This window comes from Pleurodeles waltl, chromosome 11 (assembly GCF_031143425.1).
Source record: "Pleurodeles waltl isolate 20211129_DDA chromosome 11, aPleWal1.hap1.20221129, whole genome shotgun sequence".
Lineage (NCBI taxonomy): Eukaryota > Metazoa > Chordata > Amphibia > Caudata > Salamandridae > Pleurodeles > Pleurodeles waltl.
The window spans coordinates 180988354-181009584 of record NC_090450.1 but is presented as its reverse complement, the minus strand read 5'-3'; the positions used below and the strand labels follow the sequence as shown (position 1 = coordinate 181009584).

The 21231-nt window shown below is 42.0% G+C and overlaps 1 protein-coding gene across 2 annotated transcripts in view; it reads left to right on the top strand.

The window, feature by feature from the left end:
• Nucleotides 1-19765, top strand: part of AGTR1 (angiotensin II receptor type 1) — a 166449-nt gene extending 146684 nt beyond the window's left edge. For both annotated transcript variants that reach the window (XM_069213396.1, XM_069213395.1), the window contains exon 2: nucleotides 15260-19765. In XM_069213396.1, coding sequence (XP_069069497.1) covers nucleotides 15305-16390 — 1086 coding nt within the window. In that variant the 5' untranslated portion in view covers nucleotides 15260-15304 and the 3' untranslated portion in view covers nucleotides 16391-19765. The remainder of the gene's footprint in view (nucleotides 1-15259) is intronic.
• Nucleotides 19766-21231: the final 1466 nt, after the last annotated feature.

Sequence of the window (21231 nt, the reverse complement as noted above, 5' to 3'; positions counted from 1 at the left end):
ATGTGTTCACCTGTGACCTTGAGTCCCTTACAATATGGAGGCAAGGATCATGGCATCCCATGCAGCATGAGTGAGCACAGCACTTTATACCACCCACCTGTAATAGTCCTCCTCACCTGATGCAGCTGACGCCACCTGGTGCGTGTTCATTTAGGACCTGGCATCCCCCACAATATGGTGGTAAAGAACATGGCATTTTGTTTTTCATAGGTGTGCTGTCTCCAGTATCAATATCATGGGTACACCATGTAGTGAGTCCAGGGGTAAATGAGAATAAAGAGGTAAATTGCCCCAGCAGCTGTCAGCAGTCTCTCCGTTGGTCTAGTGTCTGAGTAGGGGAGAGGCTGACACCCTTCACTGACCCATCCTGATCGTGACTGATAGGAGGTCAGGGAGAGGTTCACTCTTCTTTTCCACCCCGTAATTATTAACCAGACACATGGTAGGCTCAGACCTCTCGAACTGAGGATTGAGGGAATTGACATGCAGGACCCTCAAAGTGTTCCTGGGAGTCTTGAGGTACACCAGGTAGGTGACATCATTCTTGTTCTCCTTCATCTCATAAGGCCCAGGCCAGTAGTCTTGCTGGGCCCTGTGCTCCACTGACTCCATCACCCAAACTTATAGCTACCTATCCACAGAATGGATCAGCAACAAAGTCAGGCTTCGTCTTCAGGTCATCAGTGGATCAGCAATACATCAGGCTCACAGGGTATGAGCCCAATGACAGAATCTCGAACAGTGTCTCCTGACGTCACCAATTCTACCCTTGCATCTCTAGTCTTTGCCCTCTGTCATGATTTTTTATTTGAGTCTCCCAGTCCAACCCCCTAATTCCCAATTGGTCAGTCTGGTAGCAGATATGATTTTAACCTATAATATTAGTTTACAAAAACTATAAATGTTAATATTAGTCCTTTCACAAGACGCAGATTGGTCCACTATACCAGTGTTCCCCAACCCCCGGGCCGCGGACCGGTGCCGGTCCGTGGATCAATCGGCACCGGGCCGCCCGAGGAACTTCAACTTCATTTCACTGTGGCGGGCGGCCGAGGCGCAGAGCATTGCGCCCTCCCAAGCGGGCCACGGAAAAATTATCCAACATTTACCGGTCCGCGGCGATAAAAAGGTTGGACAACACTGCACTATACGATGTCCTAATCATCCGGCTCTTCAGGTATCGAAATAGTTGCATGTTCCTCTTCAGTCAGTGCCTCCATTGTGCAAGTCCTGGGAAAGTACATTTAGCCTACTCTACACATAATTGTATCAAATTGTCTTCATCTTCTCCTGTTCACCGGTACTTTGCAGAAAATTCTGGCTTAGCAACCTTTAACATCGGGTGGCTCAAGGACAGGTCATGCATCCAGCTTCTAGCAGTGCGTTTAGTATTTCAGCTCTTCTTTTGCGAGGCCTAGGAAGATTAGGTCTTAATTTCAGCTAAATTAGCACTACAAGTTAATGCAAAACATAGGTTATACATTTCAATATGACATATTACTGCATTATTCTTATACATTTTTCATTATTTCACACAGTTGCATTTATATTAGTACAATCTTGTATAAATGGCTGACATGCCCCGAGGGGACATTTTCAAACGTGCACATTATTTTCTCTACGATTACTTTCTCTACAAATGTTTCACTATTCAAAACACATAAATATCATTAATAATTTTCTAATTAGCATATCTGCTTCACCAGGAGCTAGGCAATGAAAAAGTACATTCACACATTAACTTTTTTATTTTTCACCAGGAGGAAAAAAAAAAAATTCTGTAGGAGAAGTGACCCTTTTTTTTTTTCACCACGATGAAAAAGTCCCCCCGACTGCCAATTCCAAGCAAAATAAAAGTGTATGCTTGATTTTTCATCCAATTCAAATTTATTTCAGCATATGGTATACAGAAATATCATCGGATATAAATGCCTCGTACTAAATGTCATTCATAAAAATAGAATTCCACAGGAGCTGGATTATGATTAACTTCAATAGAGCTATAGATGAAGTGGCTGGGTACAAACTGAGGTGGCTAATTGCCAATAAAGGCGGTTGGTCGCATGATCTCTGGTCCACTGGAATTAAGCTACACCCCACTGCTGAGCCCCAATAAAGACGAAACCAGCGGGTTCAGGGAAGACTCGCACCCTCACCTTATAATAATACTAATAATCACACACTCACACATTTATAGCTAGCGTGGAAAGGTGAAAGGTCAATTCAAAGTTTATTACCACAGTACAGCAAAAGAGGCATTAAAAAGACTTAAGTGCCTCACAGATTGGGTGTATCATTATTTGCACTTGGAAACAGCCATCCTAAAAGTTATGAGGTCTCTCCAGTATGCTTTTAGTATACTGCAGAAATGTAACCCCTTTGCTCCTAGTTTTTGTTAAATAACTTTTGTTAAAACGAGTACTCGTGAAAAATATGGCATTAACAATATATGCAGATGGGCAGAGTATAATAAGTTTTCTTTTTTTGTTGAGGGTAGGGGGTCATCACGAGTCCTTGTGGCTTCGCCTCTTGTTAGTCAAGGCCCCGACCAAAATGCAACAACAGTAATAAATACCATATTACACTCTGCACATCTGCATATAGATATACATATAAATAAGCATTACAAATTCAGCATAAACCTCCTGTATAAAGAGAATTTAAAGTATTCTGGGCAAGCTGTAGTTGAGATGGGAAAGATTGAAATAAATCTGTTAATAGCTCTGAGAATTCATTCCACGCTGTTTTGTCTGTACAAGACGTTCAAGACATGATGGCGCGGGGCTAAGCAGCGCAGCGCACGTGTTGAGTCTGTTCTTGGAATTGTTGCAAACATTCCAGGACGATTCCAGAAACTATGACCTACTTAGGGAGAGAGATAAGGCATGTGTTGCATATGTGGCCGAGTCACACTGAGACACTACTGACACATTCCATCCACTGTCCACATTTCTGAAACAAGCTGGGGCTCTTCTTCCAAATACTGTGCACGAGCAGAAACAAACTGGGGTCACACAAAGGTCACTGCTCAGGGTTATCGTCATAATGCTGGGTCACATAAGAAGCAACTGCAGCAGACATTTTAGGACACTAGTTGAGACGATTCCCAATGGCAATCATTTCAAATATTCTCGGACTTTAATGCACTTTTTGCCAAAACGAGCACACAGGCATGTCAGTGACTGATAAACGCTAGCCCAAGGGCAACACTACACTTATTTACTAATCTCGTTCATATTATGCAAGACATTTGCTGCAGATTAATTCGTGTTTCTTTGTTTCATATAATGCGATTCTAGGCAAATTGCATTTATAGTTTATTTGTAATTAACTCTGAGGTTGCCTCGAGTTATATGTGTAATGTAAATATGTATAACAAAAATTGTCAACTGTAAGTAAGTACTGCTGTTCCAGCTTCACACCTGCGTGGCACCCTGCCCATGATACACTGGACCCGATTCACAAAGGGCCTCTGCCCATGTGGCATTCATGGTGGGACCTTTGCAATGAGTAACTGCAGTGCGGTGGTCCCACCAGCAGCGCGGGGCCCCTGCCACGACTTTGGCACCTCCACCACTGGTGCAGAGCCCCTTTGTGAATCGGGCCCTGAGTTCCCTTATACTCTGTCATGCGTCCAACACCAAACTGCTCTGTGTTCACCATATTTGCACAGACAATTAAAAGCAGCTCTGGAAAATGCTGTATTACCATCCCCGTATTGCATTGAATGACTTTGTGGTAAGCCCCACATGGAACAGGCAGCTGTACCAACCCTTAACTTCTAACTGCTGGTCTAGAACATTCAGAGCTCCTGTACCAACATGCCAGAAAGTTCATATACAGACTGTTATTCAGAGGTCATAAACACAAAAGCCAGTGCATACAAATATCCTGGATGAAGAAACCTGTAATCCAATTATCCTTGTAAATTGGCTAATAGTTCTTAAGGTTTAAAGTATGATCATATATTTTCAGTGGAGGTTTAGGGATTAGAGGAATACAGTGCCCACCCCCATCTCCACACATAACTGTACTCAAACACAGAGACTAGTAACTCTCCATCAAAGTAGGATTGAACTGTTAGTTTTAGGAAGAGCGCTGGAATTTTTTTGGGAGCCACAGTGCAATTGTGTCAACTGCTACCTTGAGGCATGACCTACTAATGGCCCAGTAATTGATCACCAAGTCTGCTCCTTCAGCATTTGACTTTCAGAATGGTAAAGCAAAGCAGGCATAGGCTTACTCAGAAGAGGTGATGTGGGGTTGGAAATGCAGGACTCAGAAAACCCATAATAATTCAATGTTCATCTTAAAGCTATTTTAATCTAGTCACAATGGAAAAATACACATGAAGTATGTCAAGTTATCTTCACAAGACACTTGGACCTGCTCAAAATCTGTGGCTGACAATAATTTGTTAGGCCTGAAAGGTTACAGGAATACTCTTGCTTCTGGATAAACAAATCCCACCTCCAGAGTCAGATTGAGCTTAGTCACTGAGTTTACACAGTGAATCCAGGGACTCATAGACTGCTGACTACACTCTTCCTGGGATTGAGCTTCTTCTCCACTGTGGTATTCCCCTTTCAAGTAACCGGGCCCATATTCCTTTCCACCATGGGAGTCATAATAGTCTAGGTCAGTTATGCAAATTTTCACAAGTATCACCATTCCATGTGATTGTGCTATGAGCTTAAAGCTGCTCAACCAATTTGTGACATGTGCATGCAGGCCACTGATAGAGCAGGTGTTTTAATAAAAAATATTAATGAATATTCATGTATTCTGAGTAATGGATTTGCATAGAAAATGTTTTACTCTAGAGAAAGAAAATGCACACATTTGAAAATGTGATCATGATGAGTGGCTACCAATGTTCACGAAGTGTACTTATTAATGGCTTATTAACTATTAATGGAGTTTATGTTTGAGTAATGTGGTAATACATCATATTGAGAGTTATACATTATGTATTAGCTTTAATAATTGTAGCCCTTAACTTAACGGAGGTCCTGGCCTAGTTGTATGGCCTCATGTCAAGCTGTATTTCTAAGCCGATTAATAAAATGTTTTCTTACAGAATTAAATTGTGATTTTCCACTGTACTGTCCAAATGTGCTCGTAGCTAAGAGTCTTTCTCATGAGAACCGATTGCTAGAAGATGCTGTTCTTGCTAAATGTAACAATGTAAGTGTAAAATGTGTAAGACTGACTTTCTCAGGAGAAGAACAATATAGACACTGACTGGTGAATAAGCTGCAACAATATTGTTACCTGACGAGCCGGATGATGAGGACATTACAGGAGAAGCCAATCAGTGACATGTGAACAGAGTACTCGTAGAAGTTATAGATTTGATGTTTTAGTTTTATTCGACAAAGTGTGAACACGTGATCCCTTTACCAATAGGGACTTAGGAATTAGTTTTAGAAAATCTAACTTAGCCGGACTGCACTAAGAAGAAATCTGCATTTGCCACTTGCCATTTGTCACTCTCTCTATTGTTCTTGATGGTTTACCTCTATTGCTTAAAGACTTTGTGTTTGCCTAAACTTTGATGCTGAATCCAGATGCCTTGCTGACCGAATTGATGTCCTGATGACGAAGACTATCTTAGCTTGCCGATAAAATCGAGGAGAGGCATACTATTACCAAATGTGATTTGCAATGTATGTTTGATTTTCTTTCTAGGTACCAACCACACTATTTTGATAGAGCCATAGTTAGATGTTTTCCAAATTTGTGTTTATTAAATTATTTTGCATGAAGCCCAACATGCTGATGCTAATCTAGTGTTAGTTAAAAGATCCTTATTAATGAACGTCTGCTATAGGGAATAATGTTTGATCTATTTTCTTTGTTGAATCTAAATGTATGTGATATCTTTGCACAATTGTTCTTCTTATTAATTTGCACTGTAACTTTAAAATGTGTCCTGGTTTAAACTTTGATTAGATTACGTTTCTTTCGCAGATTCGGACAGCCAGTGATGTTTCTGTATGTGTATCATTTGATACTGAGATTATCTTACGTGACATTAGCATTGTTGTTGTAGGACAATAAATATTCTAACTTTTACTAAAAGGTGTGGTTATTCATGTCTGAAAGGTCATGGTGTGAAAATTACTGACTCCTATTGACTACCAATGTCATTGATTGTTGGTGTTTGACTATTGATGTGCATGTACTGGAGATATGGTGGGAACATCTTAATTGCGAGTCAAAAGTTTCATTGACCTATTTGCCCCCCTTGTAAGATTACCTATTAACCCCTTCGCTGCCGGGCCTTTTTCCCCTCCTGTGCGGAGCCTTTTTTTGGCTATTTGGGGCAGTTTGCGCTTAGACCCTCCTAACTTTTTGTTCAAATAAGCTACCCACGCCAAATTTGCGTCCTTTTTTTCCAACATTCTAGGGATTCTAGAGGTATCCAGACTTTGTGGGTTCCCCAGAAGGAGGCCAGGAAATTAGCCAAAATACAGTGAAAATTTAGTTTTTTTCAAAAAATGGGAAAAAGGGGCTGCAGAAGAAGGCTTGTGGTTTTTTCCCTGAAAATGGCATCAACAAAGGGGTTGCGGTCTTAAAATCACCAGCTTCCCAGCTTTCAGGAACAGGCAGACTTGAATCAGAAAACGAGATTTTTCAACCCAATTTTGGCATTTTATTGGGACATACCCCATTTTTATGATTTTTGTGCTTTCAGCCTCCTTCCAGTCACTTCCAGTCAGTGACAGAAATGGCCATGAAACCAATGCTGGATCCCAGAAACCGAAACATTTCTGAAAAGTAGACAAAATTCTGAATTCAGCAAGGGTTTCCTACAGAAAATAACAACTGAAAAAAAAAAATATTAAAAGTGAGGTGAAAAAAACAGCAATTTTTCTCTACGTTTTACTCTGTAACTTGTTCCTGCAATGTCAGATTTTTTAAAGCAATTTACCGTTACGTCTGCTGGACCCTTCTGGCTGGGATATATAGGACTTGTAGGTTCATCAAGAACTCTAGGTACCCAGAGCCAATAAATGAGCTGCACCCTGCAGTGGCTTTTCATTCTATACCGGGTATACAACAATTCATTTGCTGAAATATAAATAGTAAAAAATTGCTATCAAGAAAACCTTTGTATTTCCAAAATGGGCACAAGATAAGGTGTTGAGGAGCAGTGGTTATTTGCACATCTCTGAATTCCGGGGTGCCCATAGTAGCATGTGAATTACAGGGCATTTCTCAAATAGATGTCTTTTTTACACTCTCCTATATTTGAAGGGAAAAACTTTAGAGAAAGACAAGGGGCAATAATACTTGTTTTGCTACTCTCTGTTCCCCCAAGTCTCCCGCTAAAAATGGTACCTCACTTGTGTGGGTAGGCCTAGCGCCCGCGACAGGATATGCCCCAAAACACAACGTGGACACATCCCATTTTTTCACAGAAAACAGAGGTGTTTTTTGCAAAGTGCCTCTGTAGATTTTGGCCTCTAGCTCAGCCGGCACCTAGGGAAACCTACCAAACCTGTGCATTTTTGAAAACTAGAGACCTAGGGGAATCCAAGATGGAGTGACTTGTGGGGCTCTGCCCAGGTTCTGTTACCCAGAATCCTTTGAAAACCTCAAGATTTGGCTAAAAAAAAAACATTTTCTTCACATTTCGGTGACAGAAAGTTCTGAAATCTGAGAGGAGTAACAAATTTCCTTCCACCCAGCGTTCCTCCAAGTCTCCCGATAAAAATGATACCTCACTTGTGTGGGTAGGCCTAGCGCCCGCAACGGGAAATGCCCCAAAACACAACGTGGATACATCCCATTTTTTGACAGAAAACAGAGGTGTTTTTTGCAAAGTGCCTACCTGTAGATTTTGGCCTCTAGCTCAGCCGGCACATAGGGAAACATACCAAACCTGTGCATTTTTGAAAACTAGAGACTTAGGGGAATCCAAGATGGGGTAACTTGTGGGGCTCTCACCATATTCTGTTACCCAGAATCCTTTGCAAACCTCAAAATCTGGCTAAAAAAACACATTTTCCTCACATTTCGGTGACAGAAAGTTCTGGATATCTGGAAGGAGCCCCAAATTTCCTTCCACCCAGCGTTCCCCCAAGACTCCCGATAAAAATGATACCTCACTTGTGTGGGTAGGCCTAGCGCCCTCAACAGGAAATGCCCCAAAACACAACGTGGACACATCCCATTTTTTTACAGAAAACAGAGGTATTTTTTGCAAAGTGCCTACCTGTAGGTTTTGTCCTCTAGCTCAGCCGGCACCTAGGGAAACCTACCAAACCTGTGCATTTTTTTAAACTAGAGACCTAGGGGAATCCAAGATGGGGTGACCTGTGGGGCTCTGACCAGGTTCTGTTACCCAGAATCCTTTGCAAACCTCAAAATTAGCTAAGAAACACATTTTCTTCACATTTCTGTGACAGAAAGTTCTGGAATCTGAGAGGAGCCACAAATTTCCTTCCACCCAGCGTTCACCCACGTCTCCCGATAAAAGTGATACCTCACTTGTGTGGGTAGGCCTAGCGCCCGCAACAGGAAATGCCCCAAAGCACAATGTGGACACATGTAATTTTTTGACAAAAAACAGAGGTGTTTTTTACAAAGTGCCTACCTGTAGATTTTGGCCTCTAGCGTAGGAATTTTGTGCTGGAGCGGTGATCGTACAAACGAAAGTCAGGAAAATATGCTTTTTTTAAGCAAATTTTGAGGTTTTCAGAGGAGTCTGGGTAAGAAAATGTTGGGGATCCACGCAAGCCACACCTCCCTGGACTCCTTGGGGTGTCTAGTTTTAAAAAATGTCTGGGTTTGGTAGGTTTCCCTAGATGAAGGCTGCACCCAGGACCAAAAACATAGGTGCCCCCTCCCTTCCAAACACTGGTAGTTTTGTAATATATCATTTTGATGTGTCCACATACGTCTGTGATGTGCCAAACACAAAAATTTTGAAAAGAAATGCACTTAGGTTATGTGAAAAAGAACCCTCACCCACCAACCAAGTTGGTGGCATGCTTCATCATCGGGGTCCCACACGAGGCACCTAGCGTGTCACAGGTGTGCTGCGACGCCTGATTACAGCGGAGCAGGTTTTGTCATTTTTACCACACATACTGGTTGGATTTGGCACGAGGGTGAATCATGGTTCAGTGGATCAAATTTTATTAACAAGAGATTTCACCAAAATGAAATGCACTGTTAATAACTGAAAGGCAAAAAACTGAACCAATGACTCACAGCTCATGAGCTGTAAAGCCGCGACAAGGCACCAACCGCTTTACAGTCCATTCACACACCTTTCATACATGACACCCACAAGACCATTCACACCGCCAGCCACGGGCCCAGCACATTACAACACTCACATCGACAGACAGCGCCACTCAAGGGCCCATCACTTACATACGCCCACATGCCTGATACAACAATCACACCAGCTGATGGCAGTGTGTGGACTGGTGTTTGGCTGGCAGTGTGTTGCAGTAGCCAACAGCAAGTCAATATGTACACTATGTACACCCTCAGCCAAGCCCCACTCCACACACAAGGGCATCCCTTTTTTTTTTTTAAACAAAGAAACCCCTAACTAATTAGAAATCATTACAAAACTACAAACACAAAAGTTCTAACTAAGTACATGACAGAAATGCTAACCATGAAACTGAACACATGAAAATGCAAAACAGACATGAGTTTACACTCATGGTTGTTCCCAGTATTTCTTCTGGGTGTGGTAATTCTTAAAACAACCACCCACACACAGCCCAGGCTTTGAATGACAATCTGGGCAATACATTCGAGTCTCCCTCCGGATACCTCTTTGAAAACACACTCTACATTTCTTAGCTGGAAATTCTTTTTTGGGTGTCGGAGGAATGTGCTCAGCAAAGTGGCGATCTTTCAATCTAGCCACATCCTCCACCACTGCTTCTCTAGGAACTCTGGCCTGTTCCACCACAATAAGGCTCTCTATCACTGACTCCTGAAATTTCACAAATGTCATTGTTGACTCTGGAGACCTATCCTTAAACACAATAAAAGCATTAAAAGTTGCTAAGGGGAAGAGGTGAATTGTTAACTTCTTATACCAAACATAAGACTTACAAATAGCAGTATAAGGTTCCAATCTCTGATCAACTCTATCTACACCTCCCATGTGCTTATTATAATCTAAAATGCACACAGGTGTGCGCAGTTCAGCAACCTGGCCCCAAACAGTCACGGGGGAAGTACTCTCATCATGGATGGTACTTAGCATGTAGACATCCCTCCTGTCTGAAAACTTCAAAGCTAGCAGCTCATCATTCCGCAAGGCACTGCACTGTCCCCTCTCAAGTTTTTTACAGACAAGCTCCCTTGGATAGACTTTCCGGTTACAACGAATTGTGCCACAAGCAACAGTGTCCACTCTAAACAATTCCTTGAACAACTGCACTCCAGTGTAAAAGTTATCTACATACAAATGGTGACCTTTGTTGAACAGTCGTCTACCAAGTTCCCACACAATTTTCTCAGTAGCTCTAAAAGTGGGAGGACAACCAGGGGGGTCAATACTGGAATCCCTACCAGTGTAGACACGGAAATTATACACATATCCTGTACTACTTTCAGACAGCATATACAATTTAATTCCACATTGTGCCCTCTTGCTAGGAATGTACTGCCTAAAAACCAAACGACCCTTGAAGAGGACCAAAGACTCGTCCACAGCTATTTCTTTGCCTGGAACATAGACCTCTGAAAAACGATCTTCAAAATGATCAAGGACAGGCCTTATTTTAAAAAGACGGTCAGAATCAGGGTGATCTCATGGCAAGGCTAATGCATTGTCAATAAAATACAGCATCCTAAGAAGAAGCAAATACCAATTACGACTCATTGTTGCAGGAAATATAGCTGTTGCCATCAAGGGACTAGTAGACCAATAAGAAGCCAGTGACGGCTTCCTTATCAACCCCATCAAAAGAGTCAAACCTAAAAACCTTTTCATCTCCTCCAAATTTGTGGGACTCCACTGGGCAGCTCTAGAGTGCGGCCTAAGTCTAGCAGCGTTGTCCCTCAAATACTGCTCCGCATTCAAATTAGTCTGCTCAACAATCTCTTCCAAAAACACATCATCCACAAATAACTCAAAGAAATTGACAGGCAAAAAGTTCTCAGTATTGACTCTACACCCCAGGAGACCAGTAAAGGCAGGCAACTCTGGCTGCTCCATATTTGGGGCAACCCAGAGTTCAGGTCTTCTAACGGGAAACCTTTCAGCCCCAGGTTGCTGCACTAATGGCACATCATTGTCCTCCTCTGAAACAGGCCCTTCATCTGCACTGAGTGTGGCTTCCTCATCAGAAGATTCCTCTCCGGCAGAAACTTCACTGCCAGAATCCCTCACTTCCTCCTCTGCCTCAGATGCAGAGTCCATCTCATAATCATGATCAGACAATGACTCAAAAAGAATACCAACCACCTTCTGAGCAGTCATCCTGCGGCTAGCCATTATCTTTCCTACTAAAATTAACTGTAAAAATGCACCACCAACAACCAGCACTGTGTAAGATAAGTAATAAAGTGTAGCTTTATTAGTAATAGTTATTAACTCAAAAACTAAACCGCTCACTTGCCTGAAAAAGCTTGAATCACCAGCAACTACTCTGCACAGAGAGAGCAATCACCAATCATATCCCACTAAAAAGAAAGAAATAAATGCAAATTAGAAATAAGACATTACAAATATAATTGTGCACATATCTAAGGACAATTTCACACAAACCTGCAGATAGTACACCAACTACAAACATGTCATTCATGCATGGCAACTATACTCCTTTGGAGTTAATTATTTTTACTTACCTAAAACATGCAACTATGCAAACCGCAGGTCAACTACCGCCAAAACCGCAAGGAGCCACAGCAAAGAAAGCAAAAGCTTTGAACTAGAACAAAAAGGAGGAAAAAAGTTATTACAAATGCAAATACTTTATCAGTTGACAAACATCCCACCATCAAGCATTTAGAAATTGGTGCCTAAGTGGATTCTGCCATAGGGGCAGATGGGCCTACTAAAAAATAGGCCTATCTGCCCCAAGGAGGGCAGAAAATACCTTTAGTAGTGTGGCCCCAAGGGCCCACCCCAAACAAAAAGCAAACCACACACACACTCTATCCCTGGTGCCTATGTGGCTTCTGCCCCTCTTGGGGGCAGATGGGCCTAAAAGAAATAGGCCCATCTGCCCCCAAGGGGGGCAGAAATGGCCAACAGTTCACTGCCCCCCTTGGGGGGGGTGCCCCTTGCCCAAGGGGATGCCCCCACATAAATAAACATATTTTTTAAAAACCCTGGCGTTCTAGTGGTTTCTGCCCCCATTGGGGGCAGATGAGCCTTAAACTTATAGGCCGATCTGTCCCCAAGGGGGGCAGAAATGGCCTTGGTACACGTGCCCCCAAAGGGGGGGCGGCCCTTGCCCATGGGGCGCCCCCCTCACTAACACACACACACACTATCCCTGGTGTCTAAGTGGCTTCTGGCCCCCTTGGGGGCAGATGGGCCTAAAAAAAAAGAAAAGGCTCATTTGCCCACAAGGTGGCCAGAAATGGCCAACAGTTCAATGCCCCCCTTGGGAGGGGTGCCCCTTGCCCAAGGGGACACCCCCCCCCATATAAATAAACATATTTAAAAAAATCCCTGGCGTTCTAGTGGTTTCTGCCCCCCTTGGGGGCAGTTGAGCCTTAAAATAATAGGCTGATCTGTCCCCAAGCGGGGCAGAAATGGCCACAATAAACATGCCCCCAAAAGGGAGCGACCCTTGCCCAAGGGGCTGCTCCCAAATGCAGATTGGCCTAAAAATAATAGGCTGATCTGCCCCCAAGGGGGGCAGAAATTTCCACAATAAAGATGCCCCCAAAAGGGAGCGACCCTTGCCCAAGGGGCTGCTCCCAGATACAAGCATTTACAAAATAGTTTAAAAAAAAATCCCTGGTGTCTAGTTGATTCTGGGGGCAGATCGGCCTAAAAATAATAGGCCGATTTGCCCCCCTTGGGGGCAGAAACGGCCACAATAAAGATGCCCCCACAAGGGAGAGACCCTTGCCCAAGGGGCCGCTCCCCGATTCAAAACTTTACAAATATACAAAAAATAAAATCCCTGGCGTCTAGTGGGCATTCCTGCTACCCGATCGCAATGCGATCGGGCAGCAGGAATGCTCAAAGAGACACTGGGGGAAAGGAAAAGCCTTTCCTTTCCCCCTTTGCCTCTTTGGCCCAAACCCCCCACCCGCCGGAGGAGAAACTCACCTGTTTCTTCGTGAATCACACCGGAAGCAAATGGCTTCCAGTGCGACCGGCACTGGGTAATGAGGTCAGTGCGCGATTGCGCGCTGAAGTCATTAAGGGGGGGTGGGAGTGGAAGGGGAAGGTCTTCCCCTTCCATCCCGCCTTGGGGGTGGGGGGGAAACCCCACGGAGGGAGCGCTAGCGCTCCCTCCTGGCTCCGTGCCGAGGACGTAATGGTTACGTCGTCGGCACAGGAGCACTGTGCCGCGGGACGTAACCGTTACGTCCGCGGCACAGAATGGGTTAAGGTCAGATGCGCTAACACCACTCATGAGTTTTTTCTAGCATCTCATACAGGATTCAGGAGATGAGCATGAACCAGTAGTACTGGTGTTATGCTGGTTATGATGTTCCTGCTCAGCATGACTACAAAGAAGGGAACTGCCTACCAATGACACCACCTTGGAACTCAAAAGTCTTTCTCTAGTACACACATTGTGCTACCTTTTATAGCATTTATATGCTCTGTGGCGGAGACCCAAGTGGTCAACCTACTTCTCAAGGACTGCTCAGCCATAAACCCTTTAACCCAGGCTCAGGTATGAAGAAAGGTGATGCAGGGTGGGCTCTGACTGAGAGATAAATTACAAGGGCACAAAAGAAGAGATGTCTTTCCCTACATGGGCAGTACATTTCGCTCTCTAAAACCCACCACTAATAAAAAGGGGAAGCAGAAAAGGGGTGGGAACTATCTTACACATTAAACGGCAATTTGATCCTGATTCATCCTTCAGTGAAGGCTGGCCAACTTCGCCTAGCCCTTGGGAATGTCCTGGAGAGCTTCTTTCTTTGCATCTTTGTCTTGAAAGGCTCAGATCTAATTTCCCTCTTATTGGAGACTTGCATGCGGAAATACGCGTGGACCACTGCCTACTCTTAAAAAATGTTAGCTAACCATTTTAACGCTTTAAGAAAACAGGCTGCATTTTTTTTTAAATGATCACTTTATTTAAAAGCAGTCACAGTCATGGTGACCTGCTAACTGCAGCTAGCACTATGCCTGTGATGACGGCGATTCCTAGTATGTCACAATTTGTGACCAACCTCATTATTATTCATGAAGTGGGTCAAATTGTGAGAAACTACGATTCATTCTTTTAGGAACCTACCTATTAATACATAGGTCAGTTTGCAAAATAAAACACTGGTCACAAAAATGTAAGCCGCAAAGTGCAGCCAGTGTTTTGCAACCAGTTGTAGGTGCATCTGACCCATTGAAACCTGTTTTGATACTTTTGGTGCCGTTTTGCCTTCTGTTTGTCTACAAACAAGAGGTTTTTTTCTACTTTGTATTACTGGCACATAAAGTGTACTCTGGGGATGATATAACACTTTCCTCATTTTATGAATTAGTGTTCTTTGGAGTACTAATAAAGGTTGCTTTGTGTATTATGCTGGCCTTATTGTCTTTAATAAAATTTCAGGTTTTCTCTGCATTCAAATTATGAAAATATGAGACCAGTAAAACCTATTGTGACTGGAATTAAAGCATTTTGGAGTGTTTTAATTTAAATTACAATTTATAAGCGGTGAAATCGTTAGACGATGCTCTCCAAGTGTGCCTACGATTTGTCAATAAGTTCATTTAGAGTGCGTATTTTTCAATAATACATGTTTAGTTATCTAATCAAAAGAGAAATGAAAAAGAATGTACATTAGAATAAACCTCTGGTATTCATTATTCATTTCCAGGAACTCAGTTCAACCCTAAAATTAAGCAATCTGCATTACCCATCCCCTTTTGTTGTTAGCACATGGTAGTTCTAAGACAGTGTGAATAACAATTCAGACCCTTTGGAAATCTTGTTCGAAAAATGTATATGTGAATATATCCATTTATAAAAATATACATATTTATATTTAATGTTACAATATTGATACAGAACACAACGAAGACATGAGTAAGTTTAAAAAATAAGGCATGTTTCTCTACTTTCTTTTCCAGGTTCCTGGGTCGCCTACTAGGGCTGGTGAATCAAAAGAAGTGAAAATGAATATCAGTTACCCTGCTGAAAATGAACAGCCCATTCAAGGAATCCAAGTTAACTGCTCTAAATCAGGAAGGCATAGCTACATATTTGTAATGGTTCCAACTGTCTATAGTATCATCTTCATTCTCGGAATTTTTGGAAACAGCCTGGTTATTTTTGTAATTTGCTGCTATATGAAATTAAAGACGGTTGCTAGTATCTTTCTGCTGAATTTGGCCCTAGCTGACATTTGCTTTCTGCTCACACTACCCCTGTGGGCAGTTTCCACAGCAATGCACTACAAATGGATCTTTGGCAACTGCTTGTGCAAGTTAGCATCCACTGCAATAACACTCAACCTGTACACCAGTGTCTTCTTACTCTCCTGCCTCAGCATTGATCGCTACATGGCCATTGTTCATCCAATGAAGTCTCGTCTATGGCGCACTATGTCGATTGCCAGAATTGCATGCATCTTTATTTGGGTGATGGCCCTTTTGGCCAGCTTGCCAGCCACTATTTACCGCGAACAAGTGTACATTGCAGACTTAAATTTAACAGCATGTGTTTATTTGTACAATCATAGCAATAGCTCTCTCCTCGTTGGCATTGGCCTAACAAAAAATATACTAGGATTTTTTATTCCTTTTTTGATCATTTGTATAAGCTACACTTTTATTGGCAAGACCTTAAAGGAAGCCTACCAAATCCAGAAAAACAAATCCATGAGTGACGACATATTCAAGATGATTGTGGTAATTGTCTTAGCCTTTTTCTTTTGCTGGATCCCACACCAAGTCTTCACTCTCCTGGATGTGCTAATTCAACTTAATATAATAACTGACTGTCGAATACATGATATTGTCGACACCGGAATACCGATCACCATCTGCATAGCATACTTCAACAGCTGCCTGAATCCATTTTTCTATGGCTTCTTTGCAAAGAAATTTAGGACCCACTTTCTTCAGTTACTAAAATACATACCTCCAACTATGAGGACTCACCAAAATTTGTCAACAAAAATGAGTAGTCTTTCCTACCGTCCGTCAGAAAACATTAACTTCTGTCCCCAAAAGTCAGTCGAGTCGCGTGACCTTGAATGACAATATGTACCCAAGGCACCTGTCCTAATATCTTCTGACTACTTGGAGGGTGAAGTATGCAATTCACCAGAAGACACTGTGGTCCCTTTGGTCGAGACCCGCACTTTGCATCAAGGATGGATGTAATAGAGCACCTGAGGTTTGGAAAGCAATGCTCTTCATCAGAGCTATTGGAGAGGCAATTGAAAGCACATCTTGAAAGATTTGAAAAGTGCACGAACAAAGCCAGATGTCAATGAATGTCAATAACTGCAGGGTCTACTGATGATTTTGTTGAAAAGTGGACGCAAACAGGTTTACCATGACGCTTTGGCACATAGGGTGAAAATGGTGCAGTACTTTAGCAAACGAAAAGCAGAAGTAGTGCTTACATTTATTTAGAGCTCGACATGGAAACTGTTATGTCAGCTTACGGGGTTCTCAGATGCTAAATTGGTTTTGTGGTCCCCAGAATATAATAAAAATAATTCCATTAAGAGAGCATTCCTTTCTCACCAAACTCATTCACCAGTACACTAAATGCAGTTTAGAGGTGATATAACATGATTTACGTTCTAGGGTTTTAACACTGAACAGGGCGTCCAGTGTACTGAACCTTTTCTTTATTATTATTATAATTTATGTATAACCCGTTTGAATGTTATAGATTCGCAACTGAGGTACTCCTGCCGGCGACCGATAACTGTTATTCACGTCTTAAAAGACTTCATATACAAATGTTTCGATGCAGTCCATGCCCGTGTAAGGTATTAACACGATTAAAGTGATGGGACAATGATAGCAGTGGCCATAAAGTTCAATCAAACACACTTTTATTGGCGGCTTTTGATTCTTTTGCCAGGAATACTGTAAAATATAAATTAATAATAGCATGTACACTTTAAAAAAGTTTTCTTTCTTTGAATTATTATAATAATTTGGCTTCCAAACAAACTAGCGGTGGTGTACTCATTTGCCACGCGTTAGACACTCTATATCATCTGAATTGAGTTACGTTCCACAATAAATACATTATATTAAATGGAATTATAGATGTACTGTTCTTAACTCCAACTCTACTTACCTCGGTGATGTAGTGGTAGTCAATATTGTATATTCAATATTGTTTCAGGTCATTTTTTCGACCATGAACGTGTAAACCCTCCCTCTGTTTTGCACTACAAATAGCCTCAACCAATCTGTGTTAGATTAATTTCAGACTGACCTCTTAGTGCAAGAACAATATCGAAATAAAAAGAATGCAGTGAATTTGACTGGTCATTGGCTGCGTAATTGATCAGCCATCAGTACAGGGCATGCAATGAGGCTCCAGATTATCAGACTACACACAAGAACAAATGATCTAAAATCGCCACAAATTACATGATTTACATAGTTGTTTACTGTCCAGATTGCATGGCGTGATTTTGGCTCTTGTGAACAGGAGCTGGGCTACTCCTAAACTATGAAAACATGAAAACATGCATTCATTCACACCCTTCCCTAGTGTTCATGTATTGATCTTGAATGGTTCAGATATGCTCCCTTGATGCATGGGTGGGGTCGCACCCATGTCAACATTTGTTGCTTTGAGTTTTGAATATGTTCACTATTTTGATGGATCAACATCTCTGGAAGGAGTGGTTATAAATATTACCCATGTGGACAGGAAATATTGATTCCTTATTAAGCCATCTTCAAAACTGCCAAAGATAGTCAACTTAATGATTTGAATGGAAATTTCACAGGAAAAACTATGACCATGTTGCATCAATTAACCAGGATCTCTAAGTACTCTGTTCTGCTCCTAGAAACGGTGAAACGAATACATAGTCTGCTGTGAAAAAACAAAAAAGCATGTGTAACGTTGTGTTGTTTGGCCTTCTTTCAGAACCATGGATAATTTCTACCAAGCGTTTGACTTCAACAACAACATAACACAGCTTCAATAGACTAAGCGTGACTATTTGACTTAGAAATTTGAAGTGGATTTTCTAGAAATATATTGTAATGTAATATGGTATGGATAATTTTGATAGTGCACACTCTTGTGAATTAATATTGTGTTTTATTTCATCACCACAGAGACTGTGTAGCTTAATATCGGTGAGGCATGTGTTTGTACAATTGCACCTTTGTATAGACCTATCATATCTATGTAAATGTTTTCTAAATACAGACCTTTCGAAACACAAACATGTCATATAAACATAGCAAGATGTGAGACCTAGCATGTTATTTACATATTATGACATCACCATTCTCCTGCAATAGGAAGTGGCGGGAGATGAACCTCACCTTCCTGCCGTGAAAAATAATCCTGATTTACAGTGCTCAGACATACTCACTACTGCAAATACCTTATGAATGTGAAAGGATACTGAATTTTACGGAGGCAGATGAAGTAAAGCAGAAAACAAAAAAATGTTGTACTTTAGACAGTGGCAGTAAAAAGTGTTTCAGTGGAGTGCACCTACAGTCTGCAGACACATTGGGCTAACGAGTAATTTTGCAGAAATGCCATGCTTCCAGCATCCTAATGAGACATTTGGAATTAAAAATGGCGGTGTGAAATCATATCGCTGATCCATGAGTTCTTAATTCATTTTTACTGCAGCTGAAAATAAACTCTTTACATATCGTTTAATACTGATTGGCAGCCATTTATCTCATGCAAAATATGACAGCCCATATCATAAAGACAATTTCGTTTTCACTCATGAAATAAACCGTTATTTCCTCTTTCTAGGTTTCCTACATTATTTGTCATTAAAAAAATGAGTCCGAGTATGTTTGCATTACTGCTGTGTAATTATTATAGAAATATATGTATTTTATTGAATATTTAAATTATACTCATCCACTTTATCGAAACAATGCTCCTGGTGTATGTTAAGTATTTCCGTTTTACAGATAGACTCAAGCTGGTGTATATGATATGTGTATGTATATTTATAAAAGTCACATCAAGCCATTAATTTTAAGTGAATAGTGAGTTTATTTTGCTCGCGCTGTATCCTTTTTTGAAGAGATCATGCGTTTCTTGTCATTTTAGGAAATTGTATCACCAACTGTCTTTGTGTAAGACACTCTGACAAGTTATGGTCATAGCAAAATCCACGAGTGCCTGCATGTCGGATTCCACTGGATTTGCTGATGTAAAAGGATCAGTTATTATGGGTTTATTGCACGCCACTGACCTCAATAACCCTGATTACTAGTGCTGCAGATTCCATGTGGCCGTAAATATCTATTCCTGTCCGTATCCTTGCACCTATAGCCATCTATCACAATCTAATCCTCGTAAAAGGGGAAAACACTGCAGACTGTGTTTTTTTCTGTGTTTTGTTCGTATGGGATTTCTTGTTCAATGGAGATTAAAGCTCACATTTCCAACTTGTTTTCAGCTGCTTTAAATGTGGGCGAGTGGCCGGCGTGGGGGTGATGGGGATGCTGGCAGTATGCAGGGGAGAATGTGGCCTGGGGGAGGCAATTACATGCTTTTCACGTGCTGTGGAAGGAGGCCAGTAAGGAACCCGGGGATGAGGCTGCACTTGGAGCACTAGCCTAAAGAGTTTTTCTGGCTTTATGTTCTGAATGGGAAGTTTGCATTAGATGTCCTGTACCTAGGAAATCCACGTCTGGGACCACCAGGCTACTTTTAATTGTTCAAAGTAGTATCCCACCCAGTGATACCATATCACTCCCAAGGATAACACTCTGGCTAACTCGTAAAAAGGGCCAATGATTCTAAAAGGTAAAACGATGATTTAAAAAATGGACTCTTTTCCCAATGGTCTTTTTTTATTAAAGTTTACTCAGCTGCTTATACAGAGATGCACACTTTTGCCCTGATGATGCAGCCTTTTATTATGGTGACTAAATCAATGCAATGCTTTCCAACGCTTTGCTCTGCACCGCATGCTAAACTTCAGAAGATACATCCCCTAGTTTGTTGAGCTTTACACATTTTAAGTATATTGCTTTACGTACTATCAATGGGACCAGACTTACTTCATCCAAAACTAAATGCAGTGCTATGTTTAATACACTGCACAGCAGGTTTTGAGTTATTATGAAACAAAGACGCACACCACCTGTGAAAAAGAAAATTTAGCCTTCCTAGTTCATCTACTTTTACGGGCATATTTATACTTTTTGGTGCAAAACTGCACTAATGCAGTTTTTCATCAGAAAGTTTTGCACCGGCTTGCACCACTCCTTAGCGCCAGCTGGGTACCATATTTATGGAATGGTGCAAGCCGGTGCATAGGGTGGGCTAGCGTAAAAAAAAATTGCGTTAGCCAGGTGGGAGGGGCGGTATGGGAGAAGGGGGTTTTGCACCAAAAAATGAGGTTAGGCAGGTTAGAGTAAAAATAAAAATGACTATAATCAGCCTAGCATCATTTTCAGACACAAAAGCATCCATACCACATGACTCCTGTTTTAGCAAAGACAGGAGTCATTCCCACCACCCCAGTGGCCAGCACAGGGGACCAGTGTCCCCTGGGCATGGCCATGGCACCCAGTGCCGTGTAGGGGAGCCCATTTCAGGGCCCCCAATGGCACTTTAAAAGATAAAATAAAATACTTACCTGTGCTTACCTATACTTACCTGGGATGGGGTCTCCCATCCTCCGCTGTCCCTCTGGTGTGGGTGGAGGTGTCCCTGGGGCCTGGGGAGGGCACATGTGCGCTTATTCCATGGTGTTCCACCATGGAAATGGGCCCACAGGTCCCCTAACCCATGCCCTGACCAAGGCGCTAAATAACGGTGCAAAGCAAGCTTTGCACCATTATTTGACCCCTCCTTCTCCCTGTGCGTGATTTTAGCACGGGGGGATAAATATGGCACTAAGGCC